This window comes from Trichomycterus rosablanca, chromosome 7 (genome assembly GCF_030014385.1).
Source record: "Trichomycterus rosablanca isolate fTriRos1 chromosome 7, fTriRos1.hap1, whole genome shotgun sequence".
Lineage (NCBI taxonomy): Eukaryota > Metazoa > Chordata > Actinopteri > Siluriformes > Trichomycteridae > Trichomycterus > Trichomycterus rosablanca.
Genome location: NC_085994.1, coordinates 33,401,031 through 33,415,242, shown reverse-complemented (window position 1 = coordinate 33,415,242; position 14,212 = coordinate 33,401,031). Strand labels below are relative to the sequence as shown.

The window sequence follows — 14,212 nt, the reverse complement described above, 5'->3', positions numbered from 1 at the left end:
TACAGTATGGGCACATCCCAGTGTCGTGTTTTCCTAAAATGTATAGGCCGCTGTTTAAACCTGTGTGCCCTATTCTTAGTCTAGTAATCCATGTTTCCTCCTGCCGTGAGAATGAGATGTTTTTCCTATTTGTTACCTGTTGCTGGATATTATACAAGTGTCTCCCTTTTCCTTCTTTACTCCATTTTTCCTGCCATACTTTTTGAATACCTTCTTTAATTATTGTTTTAAATTCTAATTTGCTTAGTGGGATCTGTACTTCTACCTGTTCTGATTGTGTTGCTTCTTTTGCCAGCTTATCTACCCTTTCATTTCCCTCAATACCTATGTGTGCTGGAATCCAGGTGAACTGTAACTGTACATTTAGTTGGTTTATTATGTAAATCATCTGATGTGCTTCATCAACCAAATCTTGTCTACTTGTGGATTTACCGGTTTGTATGCTTGTTAGAGCGGACATTGAGTCTGAGCAAATTACTGTTTTATGTGGTTTAGCTTCTTCTACCCAATGTAGTGCTAATATAAAGGCCATCATCTCTGCAGTGAATATTGAGATGTGATCTGTGGTTCTCTTTTTTATTGTTCTGTTGTATTTGGGTATGTAAACTGCCACGCCCGTTTTACCTGTTGGCTCTTTAGACGCATCTGTGAATATTTGTACTACTTCATTATATGTTCCATGAAGGTACTGTTGAATGTTTTGATGACCTCTAGTCTTGAGAGACCCTGCGTCTGTGCGCGCCGGTTTTTTAAACTGAGCTAGGCTCCTCCTCCTTCACTGCTGGTGGAGCCAATGAAATGTGCTAAAAAGCCCAGGGCTCCGCCTCCCCCCCCCCTTCGGTAGGAGTCAGGAAGGGAGCATGGCCGGCGCCATTTTGAACAAAGGGGACATGGCCGGCGCCATTTTGAACAAAAGACCACGTGGGTGAATGCCGGAAAACTTCCCATATTAAATTTACGTTTAATAATGTTTTTATGTTCCGAAAAACCTAACACAACTGAGACTACAAGTGTTTCCACTCGTGAAACTGATCTGTACTTATCCAGTGACAGACAATGAGTCATGATTTAAGAACTTATGAGAACAAAACTAAAAATTTTTCTGAATAAAACCCTCCCTCATTCCACCCAAATATATTTCAAAAGCTCAATGCATATGTGGGCGTTAAAAACTGACTGACCTGTTTTTACATGTGTTAAGGTAAAAACATTGTTTTTACTGACACACATTATCCTGCACCAGAAGGAACCCAGGGCTCAATTTAGCACTTTTCCACCAAAAGAACCCTGGTTCTTGAATTTGTGAGTATGAGGAATAAAACAATTGTGCAGTTTGAAAATAGACCCCTTGTACCACACAATAAGTTTAATTTTTATTTTCTAGAATTGCTCATTATATAAACTTAAAGGCTTTATTTCATGTTCATATGGAAAGCAATTTAATACAGTTTCAGACTGAGAATGTTTAGATCACATGATTACTGAAGAAGATAATAAGTTAAAAGCTGCATATGTATTGTGTGTAATTTGAATAGCAGTTGATAAGAAATGAGAAGTAAAAAGAACACATTTAATGTGTGGATCAATCTCCAACCCAGGATCTATAGTCATCTCTCTTGATGATTCCTAGATCAGACCATCTGATAATGTAAGAAGCCTTGGTGTTGTCCTGGATAACCAGCTGACCTTCTCTCCGTGTGTAGCCAACATGACAAGATTGTGCCGGTTCCTCCTCTACAACATCAGGAAGATTTGACCATTTCTCTCCAGGGAAGCTACCCAGATTCTGGTTCAGTCACTTGTAATCTCACGGCTGGACTACTGCAACTCCCTCCTGGCAGGAGCTCCCATGTCTACAACTAAACCCTTGCAGCTCATTTAAAATGCAGCTGCTCGCCTGGTTTTTAACCAACCTAAACACTGCCACATCACCCCACTGCTGCGTTCTCTGCACTGGCTTCATGTAGCTGCACACATTCAGTTTAAAACACTGACGCTCGTCTACAAAGCCAAAAATGGACCAGCCCCAAGCTACCTTCGCGGTCTAATCAAACCCCGTTCTGTACCGCGCAACCTCCGAGCCATTAGTCTCGCTCGACTCGATCCTCCGCCCAGGACTAGAGGAAGACAAGCATCAAGGCTCTTCTCTGTACTGGCACCCAAATGGTGGAACGAACTTTCTCTGTCTGTCCGAACATCTGAGTCTCTTTAAAAGATTATTAAAAACCCACCTTTTTACTAAGCACTTAAGCTGACATGTACTTACTTACTAGACTTGAGATGTTGGAGATCCAAGCTGATGAAAGTCCAATACAGTGGTACCTTGAAACTCAACGTCAGTTGGTTCTGGGAGTGGTGTTGAGTTTTAAAGGCGTTGAGTTTCAAAGTATTTTTTCCCATCAGGATGTATGGGAAACCTGTTAATGCGTTCCATGCATATATTTTAGGCTAATATAAAATAATGGTTGTTTTTGACACTTATACACTGAAAATAACACAAATATAATATAAAACCACTGAAAAACAATTGAAAACAGTTAAATCTCAATAATAATACAATAAAACCTGCACTTTATCTTTACTTTATTATTTCTTTGTGCTTTTTGATTGTGTTTTGATTTGCTTTGTGCTTTTTGATGCTTTATTATTATTTTTTTGAATAATGTATTCCGTTCTGTAAGGGCACATTTACATAAGAAACGGCACAATAGATTTTGTGCTGGCTGTGGACTGTCTGGGCAATATACCAAGCACAGAACCGTACCGTACACAAGTATGCACACATCACATAAAACTCAGTCAAGCTTGCCAAAACAACTAGCTACCCCAAAGGGGAATGACTACCACGCAACACACACTCCTTTATACTTACTGCTTCATCATGATCAAGGTCGCAGTGGTTCAGCTAAGTGCATAGCATTTATACAACATGATAGAGTGCTGATCTATATAGGCAGCACCTACCCACCAACTTACTTTCTCACTTACATTTAAGGGCAATTTGGAGCAACTGAGTTACTTTGTGCGATGCTGAAGTCTGGTGGGCACAGAATCCTAGTTCTGCCTGTACATTATATGCTGCATTACCTAACCACCCATTAGTAATAATATTAATGATAATAATAAAAATATTAAGAATAATATCAGTAATAATAAAATCATTACATTTGTACATGTTTATAATTTTGTGCCTGTTGTGTTGTGGTGTAGTTACTATTTACTATTTACATCATGACAAATCAATGTGCAGTACTATAGGCAAATCTTCAGATTTAATGATCTACTGAATGTGATGTATATGTATCTAAATCACCATGCCAACACTGAGGAAGGTAGGTAGATTAGCCTCAATAGGTACATTCAGTTGAACCGCTGTGAGTTGTTGATTGAAGTAAATCTGTGATATGCCATTACTTGTGGTAGTACGATGAAGATCACATTAAATGTTCACCTCTTGCATCACTTGAAATTAGACAAGTCTGCTTGTCCAGTAATCCAGACTCTGATGCACTGATTCTAGTTAGGACCGCACTAAAATTGTGCCTTGCCGCTATTCATGTCAGCAGGCAAAGTCTTATAAACTCACATGGTGTATTCTGGTTTTCAGTGCAGAGATTTTGTCTTGGCGTCCTCTTCTTGTAATAGTGCTTAATAACATCAGTAAGAGATTAGACTTGAGATGTTGGAGATCCAAGCTGATGAAAGTCCAATACAGTGGTACCTTGAAACTCAATGTCAGTTGGTTCCGGGAGTGGCGCTGAGTTTTAAAGGCGTTGAGTTTCACAGTATTTTTTCCCATCAGTATGTATGAGAAACCTTTTAACAATGATGTCTTTTGTCTACTGTTGGGCTGCTGAGCAAGGCCTTTAACCCCCAGTTGCTTAGATTGTAAGTTTTGGATAAAATCATCAACAAAATGCTAAAAATTGTGTGATTTTGCATATTAGGCAAATTAGCCCGAAATGTAAGTGGACGGAGCATAATGGTTCTTAAGGCTCTTATGGGGTAAGAGACATGGACCTTAAAGTTTGACGGTACGCTATAACCAGACCAAGCGGGCTGAGCTCGGGACTACTGTCTCATTACTGCCAAGCTGTATTGAAGTGTAGTTACTATGTACACCACAATAGATAAACAATGTGCTTTTCACCACATTTAAAATGTAAATGTAAATCCTATTTTGAAACTAATGTCTTTTGTGTAGTCAGTATCAGAATGTACGCTGGTAAAGATTCAAAATTACTATCAAAATGTTCCTGTAATTACCCATCATTTCCTTGTTTGTTTATCATAGCTTTTCTGCTATCTCTCTTCAGTGTTCCTGACCTGCCCATGTATTGACCTCCTGAATTTCACACCTTTTCCAGGTGTGGTGGGTGCAGGTAGAACAAGTTATGCTAATTGACAACCAGGGCAGGATCCTAAATCTGCCTACACTACATGTGGCATTACCAAACCACCCATTAGTAATAAGACTAATAATATAGTCGCATATTAGACAATTCCTGAAAGAGACTAGGACTTTTTCAGAGTCAGAGAGTCAGAGAGGTTTTATTGTCATTTCAGCTACATACAAGTACATATTGAAATGAAACAGCGTTCCTCTAGGATCACGGTGTAACATGGTACAAAAAGTGCAAGACAATACAAAACAGTGTAAATACAACAATAAATACAAAAAATCCTATAATAAATAACTACAAAAGATATTCCTAATTATCCCTAATATAAACAAGTAATTAGAAGACAGGACTAAAGACAAGTGTTAGTACATGATGGTGAATAGATGGTACAATGGTTCATGAGGTAGTGACATGCTGTACATTAGCAGCGTAAAATTGGCAATGCCGATAAGGTGCCTAAAAAGTAAATAAGGTGCAAAAATACAAGTAAGGTGCAGAAATTACTTGTTCAGTTCCAGGAGGTGTGCAAAAAATGCAAGTAACATAGTCAATACAGTTTAGTGTGTGGCAGCAGAAAATTTCCGGAGGACTTGGAAGCACTATGCCAAATTACGTATAGATCAGACCATCTTCATTTGTGAAACATTATTTTTAATATTATAGCGCCATATTTTAGCCATAGCCTACAAACTGAAAATACTAAATGCTTCTGAAGTTTGGTGATAATCGGTGCAATGCTTTCCAGGTTAGAGCAGTATATTTGTGTTGTATGGCCGGTTTGCTCCACCCATGTTTTGAATTGCCATCTAGCAACGGCACTATACACAAAGTTCAAATTCACAAATTCAAGTTCTCAGGGTTTCTTTGATGCCACATTTGTGTACAGTATGTGGGGTGAAAATCCAAAGACTAGCTTGCGCTCAAAAATTGTGTGATTTTGCATATTAGGCAAATTTGCCCGAAATGTTCCTTTCTTCCTAGTTTTGAACAGTGATAGTGGTAGTTTAGCAGTCAATGTACTCAACTGGTATTCAGAAGGATGCCAGTTCAAGCCCCATCACTACCAAGGTTCCACTGTTGGGCTGCTGAGCAAGGCCTTTAACCCCCAGTTGCTTAGATTGTAAGTTTTGGATAAAATCATCAACAAAATGCTAAATGGATAGTGAATAGGTTAGTCTTTGTACACTTCTTGTTTTTGTTAGCAGTTAGCAGAGAGGATCATTGGATGTAGTCTGCCAACGCTTCAGGACATCTACAACAGCAAAGTGCTGAAGCGAGCCGGCAAAATTACAGCAGACCCCTCTCATCCTGGACATCACCTTTTTCAAACTCTTCCATCTGGCAAAAGACTCAGGACAATAAAAACAAACACATTCAGACATGCTAACAGCTTTTTTTCCCCAGAGCTGTAACACTTCTTAACCACAGTTGTTCTCTTGGGTAAATGTTGGTAAATACTGGTTAACAGTCCGTGTGCTGTCGGGTCTGTTAAATATGTTATATGTTATATGTCATACATGTGTAATTATCTGTACTATTATGTGTATTGTGTGTACTGCTATGTGGACTATTATGTGTATTATTATGTGTATCACCAAAGCAAATTGCTTGTATGTGTAACATACCTGGCGAAATAAAGTGATTCTAATTCTTTAGCTAGTTCACCTTTGGGGTTATCATTGTTTAGCATAGCTTTAATATCAGCATTAATTGTAGCTTTATGTACATTAACTTTAGCAGTTAGCTTTCATTTGTTTTGTTATAAGCATTTAACTCACGCTGTTTTTCAAAAATGTAAGTCTAGTTCTGGTGGTGGTTTGGTCTTAAACATGTGTGTTTATGTAAACATTCACATATTGTGGTGGACCAAATTTAGGAGGTGGTTTTAATGTTATGGCTGATCAGTGTAGTACACATGTTAATGGGTGGAAAATCAGAAATCACAACTGACAGAACAATATTGTATTTGCAGTCATTCATAAAAAATTTTATTTTTAGAGAAAGTAATTATACGTAAAGAGCTACTAAGCACAATCATTACACCAGCATGCAAGTAATAAGTAGAGTAATGCTAAAGCTCATGCTCTCATCATCCACAGGGCTGATTATTTCATATGTAGTTTACTCTCTCTACATACTGAAGAGAAGACACTGTGGATAAAGCTGGAATGTCTTGAGTTAGTCTGTAGGGATGAAGTTAAAAAATAAATATGTTAAAGGCATAGATCTGGGAAATCACGGTGTAACATGGTACAAAAAGTGCAAGACAATACAAAACAGTGTAAATACAACAATAAATACAAAAAATCCTATAATAAATAACTACAAAAGATATTCCTAATTATCCCTAATATAAACAAGTAATTAGAAGACAGGACTAAAGACAAGTGTTAGTACATGATGGTGAATAGATGGTACAATGGTTCATGAGGTAGTGACATGTTGTACATTAGCAGCGTAAAATTGGCAATGCCGATAAGGTGCCTAAAAAGTAAATAAGGTGCAAAAATACAAGTAAGGTGCAGAAATTACTTGTTCAGTTCCAGGAGGTGTGCAAAAAATGCAAGTAACATAGTCAATACAGTTTAGTGTGTGGCAGCAGAAAATTTCCGGAGGACTTGGAAGCACTATGCCAAATTACGTATAGATCAGACCATCTTCATTTGTGAAACATTATTTTTAATATTATAGCGCCATATTTTAGCCATAGCCTACAAACTGAAAATACTAAATGCTTCTGAAGTTTGGTGATAATCGGTGCAATGCTTTCCAGGTTAGAGCAGTATATTTGTGTTGTATGGCCGGTTTGCTCCACCCATGTTTTGAATTGCCATCTAGCAACGGCACTATACACAAAGTTCAAATTCACAAATTCAAGTTCTCAGGGTTTCTTTGATGCCACATTTGTGTACAGTATGTGGGGTGAAAATCCAAAGACTAGCTTGCGCTCAAAAATTGTGTGATTTTGCATATAAGGCAAATTTGCCCGAAATGTTCCTTTCTTCCTAGTTTTGAACAGTGATAGTGGTAGTTTAGCAGTCAATGTACTCAACTGGTATTCAGAAGGATGCCAGTTCAAGCCCCATCACTACCAAGGTTCCACTGTTGGGCTGCTGAGCAAGGCCTTTAACCCCCAGTTGCTTAGATTGTAAGTTTTGGATAAAATCATCAACAAAATGCTAAATGGATAGTGAATAGGTTAGTCTTTGTACACTTCTTGTTTTTGTTAGCAGTTAGCAGAGAGGATCATTGGATGTAGTCTGCCAACGCTTCAGGACATCTACAACAGCAAAGTGCTGAAGCGAGCCGGCAAAATTACAGCAGACCCCTCTCATCCTGGACATCACCTTTTTCAAACTCTTCCATCTGGCAAAAGACTCAGGACAATAAAAACAAACACATTCAGACATGCTAACAGCTTTTTTTTCCCCAGAGCTGTAACACTTCTTAACCACAGTTGTTCTCTTGGGTAAATGTTGGTAAATACTGGTTAACAGTCCGTGTGCTGTCGGGTCTGTTAAATATGTTATATGTCATACATGTGTAATTATCTGTACTATTATGTGTATTGTGTGTACTGCTATGTGGACTATTATGTGTATTATTATGTGTATCACCAAAGCAAATTGCTTGTATGTGTAACATACCTGGCGAAATAAAGTGATTCTAATTCTTTAGCTAGTTCACCTTTGGGGTTATCATTGTTTAGCATAGCTTTAATATCAGCATTAATTGTAGCTTTATTTACATTAACTTTAGCAGTTAGCTTTCATTTGTTTTGTTATAAGCATTTAACTCGCGCTGTTTTTCAAAAATGTAAGTCTAGTTCTGGTGGTGGTTTGGTCTTAAACATGTGTGTTTATGTAAACATTCACATATTGTGGTGGACCAAATTTAGGAGGTGGTTTTAATGTTATGGCTGATCAGTGTAGTACACATGTTAATGGGTGGAAAATCAGAAATCACAACTGACAGAACAATATTGTATTTGCAGTCATTCATAAAATTGTTTATTTTTAGAGAAAGTCATTATACGTAAAGAGCTAATAAGCACAATCATTACACCAGCATGCAAGTAATAAGTAGAGTAATGCTAAAGCTCATGCTCTCATCATCCACAGGGCTGATTATTTCATATGTAGTTTACTCTCTCTACATACTGAAGAGAAGACACTGTGGATAAAGCTGGAATGTCTTGAGTTAGTCTGTAGGGATGAAGTTAAAAAATAAATATGTTAAAGGCATAGATCTGGGAAATGTGCACAATGGAATTAACAAATAATTAATTTTTATTTTATCAACTGTTAAATATTTGTTCAGATTTACTTCGGTAATAATTGGACAGATCCTGGAAGAATCTCGCCACTCACATCAGGATATGCTCCATCATACAAATCACTGGACCAGTCACATAGTGTGAAATATTTTTTGTTTACATTTATTTGCAGCTCAAAATTCTTGTAGTGCTTTGATGTATATTTTAGTCCTGTGTATACATTTTTGGTGTAAGTTACAGAAAACAGGACAAGAAGGACAGATATGACAGATACTCACTATTAAATGCAGGTATAATAAACAGACAGGTACTTTAGAGTCCCAAAGCAAGGATCTGTAAAAATGGTGTTTGAAGCGAACAGACAGCATTTGTTTTGTCCATTACACCTTCAAAAGAAAAAGTGATATTAAGGTATTAAGAAAGGTATTAGACCAAGGCTCACCATGTGATTAAGTCAAAAAAGTTAAAGAAATTCAACCAAATGATTAATTATAATAATTGAAAATACCATTATAAAATAAGAAAATATAATTGCAATGAGCAAAATAAAAGGATCAAACTTACAATTGAGAAACTTTGTCACGTGTGTTAAAGTTACAGTTGGGGTTGTTGGTTTCAGAGCTGGGCCTTCCACTGATACACGTTGTAGTGTCAGTGCGTCCATACATAGCATTGAGAACAAAAATTTTACTAGTTCCTGTACAGACACAAACAAACCTGTTAAAGATAAACTACACAAATGATCTAAATAAATACATGAATAAAAATACATAATTATAAAGAAAAGAGTTCTTACTACAATTCAGTTCACTGTGGCTGTCCTCACAGATCACCTTGGTTCCTGAAAAAAGACACCAGGTTATTTAGATTGTCTCTATCTCTCGATAAGACTGAAATACTTTATTTAAATAATACAAATCTAAAATAGTTAACATTACTTTTAGTCTATTTAATGAGTCGTGATATCTTTAAAGTCTATGTGGGTGCATCAGAGAGGACTAATGGCTTAATGTTTATGGACTAAATCTTTTCTTGGATACATACATATTCATACTAATAATGTGCTTAGCATTTTCATCATATCATAATACAGTAAATTATACTAAATTATAAGTTTAACAATTTTAACTATTCTAGAAGAATAATTGAACAGATTAGCACTGGTTTAAGACTGTGATGTTAGTCCAAACACAGTTGAGCTGTTGCCTTACAGTGCCTGTGTTTGATTCCCTAGGCCAGTAGGTGGTAAAACAGACAATAAATGAATTTATGCTACTCCAGAACTACTCACGGATGCTGACGCAGGTGTAAGTGGTGTTGAAATACTTGTAAGTTCCTACACATGGGTCAGCAAGGTTCAGAGAGTCTGTATTAAACTCACAATCTTTCAGCCCATTGCATCTAAAGGAAGCAGAACAAAATCACCATTATAGTTTATGATGTTAGAATATGAGAAGTTAAAAAAAACCTGTCTGGGGTGTTTTCTGCTTTATATCCAATGAATTAGACCCACTGCAACCCTAAAGTGGTGGTGGAACACACAATGAATGAAGAATGAATTTTTAATTTCTGCCTAGCTCTTCTAGAATTTGTAAGGTTATAAAACTTGGTAACTTGGGTTTAATGGGCTAGTACACCATCGCTGAGATCCGAGTTTGAATCTCAGATTTGCCACCTACCAGCCATCTCCAACAAACACAATTAGCCATGTTTGCAGGAGGGGATTTCTCCTCGCTGCTGCTGTAATACACGATCAAGGGGGCTAATCTGGGTGACTGTGCAATTGAAAGAAAAGTCACATGGAGCATAGAGTGTCTTTTAGTGTGGACCTCCTCATTTGAGTGGGAAAATGGGAAAAATGGAAACTGTATATGATCTAAATAAGGAAACATAATGTATGTACCTTTTAGCAATTGCACTTGTTGCTGAAGAGAGACAGTTGGTGTTGACGATCTGTTCAGCAGGCCGGCTTGAATTACAGATGCTTTCAGTTGTGCGGCCATAATTAGCAGTCTCAGTATTTATCACTCCGCTGTCTAAAGACATGAACATATGAGTGTAAACAGTGATTAATACTGTACACAGATGAGATCTGTCTAAAAATTCTCCTAGACAGAAATAACATCAAACTGAAAAATATACTTTTATTTCATTTAAAGTCCCATCTACAGTAGTCTTCTCCCAAAACATGGTATATATTGGGATGAAACAGAGCAAGAAATTTAAGACCATTCCACTTTACAGAATCTCCCCAGATCAACCAGGGTTCTAGGCCCTCTCTTGTGCACTCTCCTCTTTAGCCTTGGACATGCTTTTGATCATTTAGGTTTTTTATGGCAGAGACAGACAGATTTTAATTAAAAATGTCCTGTTATTTCTTGAAACCTTAACAAGGTTTCTATTGTTTTGGAGGAAAAACCAGTTCTACAACATTTGAGAGTTATGGGCTTAAGAAACATAAGGTTATAGAAAGGTATTTAATTGCAGCAATACTGAGGTACCAACTAATTGCTTTAAGGTTTAATAGAGGTAACTTGAAATGTTTGTAGCAGTTGGATTTGTGGTTCTAATGCTCAAATTCTGATACTTTGTATAGATTTGTAACTATAGCATTGACTTATTGTATTTTATAGAAATGACATACAACATATCAGCTTTATTAAATGCCCTTGGAGACTGTAGACAATTTAAACTCACCACAACCAAGACGCTGGACGTTCCCATAACAGGTGATTGCATTTTCTAAAAGAAAGTATGATACACATATATAAGCTTTATACACTAATGAGCTTTAAAATAGTGAGAAATCACATAAAACCACTAGCATGAAATGTATGTATGTTTGAAATTGACATATTTGAAAGTGTTTAGAAATTACCTGCAGAAACGAGCAAGCCAGGGGCCACAATAAGAACTGTAAGAGAAAACACAAACCATACAACAAAGACTTACAACAGATAAACCCTGCATTTATTCACTTTTATCAAAGTGACACAGTTTCAGAGACTATTTTGTATCTCTAATTAACCTGACTGCATGTCTTTGGACTGTGGGAGGAAACCGGAGTTCCCGGAGGAAACCCATGCAGACACAGGGAAAACATGCAAACTCCACACAAAATGGGCCTGGACCACTTCACCTGGGGATCAAACCCAGGACCCTCTTGCTGTGAGGAGACAGTGCTACCCACCGAACACAATAATTTGAGGATAAAAGCTTTATACACTTATGACTACCCACTGAGCAACCGTGGTGCCCTCAGAGACTTCATTATACAGTTTTCAAATGTAATTTGGGCTGCTTTTATAGAACTTTTAAACCTTGGGTGTGTTCGAAAAGCTAGTGTGCTGTCTACATAGGCTGCATTTTACGTCATCCTGTGCGCGCTCCCGAGAAGGAGGCTGTTCGAAATCCTAGATGTCTTAAAATCCACACTTCTGAGGCATCTTATTATTTCAATGTTATTTTGGCTCAAGAACGAGTGAGCATCCGACGCTGCCTTAGTGATCAAGGCAATCCCAGAATGCATTGCGAGTCGGCTGCTCTACTCTCACAGAAAAATAAACATGGCTGAAGGGGCGGAGAAACGAATGGAGTTATTATCAAACGTAAATAAAATATTACTGATTTTTAACTTGTATAAACTTGTACCGAGTGTTTTTATTTGCAAGTTCGGGCTTGTCAGGAAATTTAACCGTTATCGGTACATGAAGTGAGGTTATTTTAACGTTAGCGTGCTGTGCTACCTTAATCCATTGGTTTTAATGGCAAGATGCTAAACGCGAAACCCGAAACCCATCGGAAGCGCTATCTAAGTAGTGCGTTCGAATAATCTGCCTTATAAGTCATTGACTTATTATAATCCTCTCTACTGAGGCAGCTGCCTATGTAGACAGTAAGACAGCAAGGCAGCTCCCTAGGTTTTCGAACACACCCCTTGTCTCTAAATATTAAGTCTTCTTTGCTCAAATTTTAGATTTTGCTTGAATTTTTAGTTTGAATTTTACTCACAGTGCTGTTTTGCATGTTGTAATTGAATGTTACTAAACACGTTCAGATCATTAAATGCAGTGTTTAGTAATGAATACCTTTTCAAATATTCAGCTTATCCTTGTGTAACACATTTTAACCCCAGTAGAGAAACTGGCAATTCAAAATAAGCAGAAAAAAACTTACAGGTGAGCAGACTGAGCTTCAGGAACATCATTGTTTTGGTTGATGTGTCAAAGTGGCAACTGTTACGACGAATCTTTTTGTCGAGAGGCCCTGATGAAGCAGTCGGAGAATCCAGAAAGTACTCTTCAAAAACACTTTATTAAGTGTAAGAAATGATCTGTGAATCTATGTCAGAGCTAAGCCGATCGGCGCTCTTTCTCTCCTGTAATCGGGATCGCCAGCCAAAGAAAGAGACCCTGCGTCTTCTTCTTCTTCTTCTGTGATTTTTATTGGCAGTTTGCATTCTCTGTGCATTACCGCCATTCACTGGACTGATGTGTGATCACTTTAGGACTTCATGTTAATAAAGAAACAATAAAATTTATAGTCTCCTTGTGATTTGAGTTTCTTTTAGGAATTTCATGACCGCTTTGCTTGTGGATTCTGTTTCTAGATTTAATTTAAGTTATTCAGTGTTAACGGTTTCTTTATTGCCTTCTTTAATTCTTCTCTTTCTTTGGAATAATATCTGCATATAAGTAATACATGTTTTACAGTTTCTACCTCATTACAGTATGGGCACATCCCAGTGTCGTGTTTTCCTAAAATGTATAGGCCGCTGTTTAAACCTGTGTGCCCTATTCTTAGTCTAGTAATCCATGTTTCCTCCTGCCGTGAGAATGAGATGTTTTTCCTATTTGTTACCTGTTGCTGGATATTATACAAGTGTCTCCCTTTTCCTTCTTTACTCCATTTTTCCTGCCATACTTTTTGAATACCTTCTTTAATTATTGTTTTAAATTCTAATTTGCTTAGTGGGATCTGTACTTCTACCTGTTCTGATTGTGTTGCTTCTTTTGCCAGCTTATCTACCCTTTCATTTCCCTCAATACCTATGTGTGCTGGAATCCAGGTGAACTGTAACTGTACATTTAGTTGGTTTATTATGTAAATCATCTGATGTGCTTCATCAACCAAATCTTGTCTACTTGTGGATTTACCGGTTTGTATGCTTGTTAGAGCGGACATTGAGTCTGAGCAAATGACTGTTTTATGTGGTTTAGCTTCTTCTACCCAATGTAGTGCTAATATAATGGCCATCATCTCTGCAGTGAATATTGAGATGTGATCTGTGGTTCTCTTTTTTATTGTTCTGTTGTATTTGGGTATGTAAACTGCCACGCCCGTTTTACCTGTTGGCTCTTTAGACGCATCTGTGAATATTTGTACTACTTCATTATATGTTTCATGAAGGTACTGTTGAATGTTTTGATGACCTCTAGTCTTGAGAGACCCTGCGTCTGTGCGCGCCGGTTTTTTAAACTGAGCTAGGCTCCTCCTCCTTCACTGCTGGTGGAGCCAATGAAATGTGCTAAAA

General features: G+C 37.5%; 2 protein-coding genes across 2 annotated transcripts in view; both read right to left on the bottom strand.

The window, feature by feature from the left end:
* The window catches only part of LOC134318367 (rhamnose-binding lectin-like), a 111,538-nt gene that overhangs the window by 47,281 nt on the left and 50,045 nt on the right, over positions 1-14,212 (bottom strand). The window lies entirely within an intron of this gene.
* LOC134318369 (rhamnose-binding lectin-like) lies at positions 8,386-13,101 on the bottom strand. Its single transcript, XM_062999250.1, has 9 exons — positions 12,856-13,101; positions 11,558-11,593; positions 11,377-11,421; positions 10,583-10,715; positions 9,971-10,080; positions 9,476-9,520; positions 9,244-9,376; positions 8,958-9,065; positions 8,386-8,608 (listed from the first exon to the last, which is right to left on the bottom strand). Exons 1-8 carry the CDS (start codon positions 12,884-12,886, stop codon positions 8,960-8,962), a joined length of 639 nt encoding a protein of 212 aa, XP_062855320.1. The 5' UTR covers positions 12,887-13,101; the 3' UTR covers positions 8,386-8,608; positions 8,958-8,959.

Bases quoted from the DNA above. Each gene is read 5' to 3' on its own strand.
- LOC134318369 (XM_062999250.1), bottom strand. From the start codon at position 12,886: ATGATGTTCCTGAAGCTCAGTCTGCTCACCT. The intron at 11,594-12,855 runs GTAAGTTTTTTT...TTTCTCTTACAG, and splicing joins GAAGCTCAGTCTGCTCACCT to TTCTTATTGTGGCCCCTGGC. The intron at 10,716-11,376 runs GTGAGTTTAAAT...TCATGTCTTTAG, and splicing joins CGTCCAGCGTCTTGGTTGTG to ACAGCGGAGTGATAAATACT.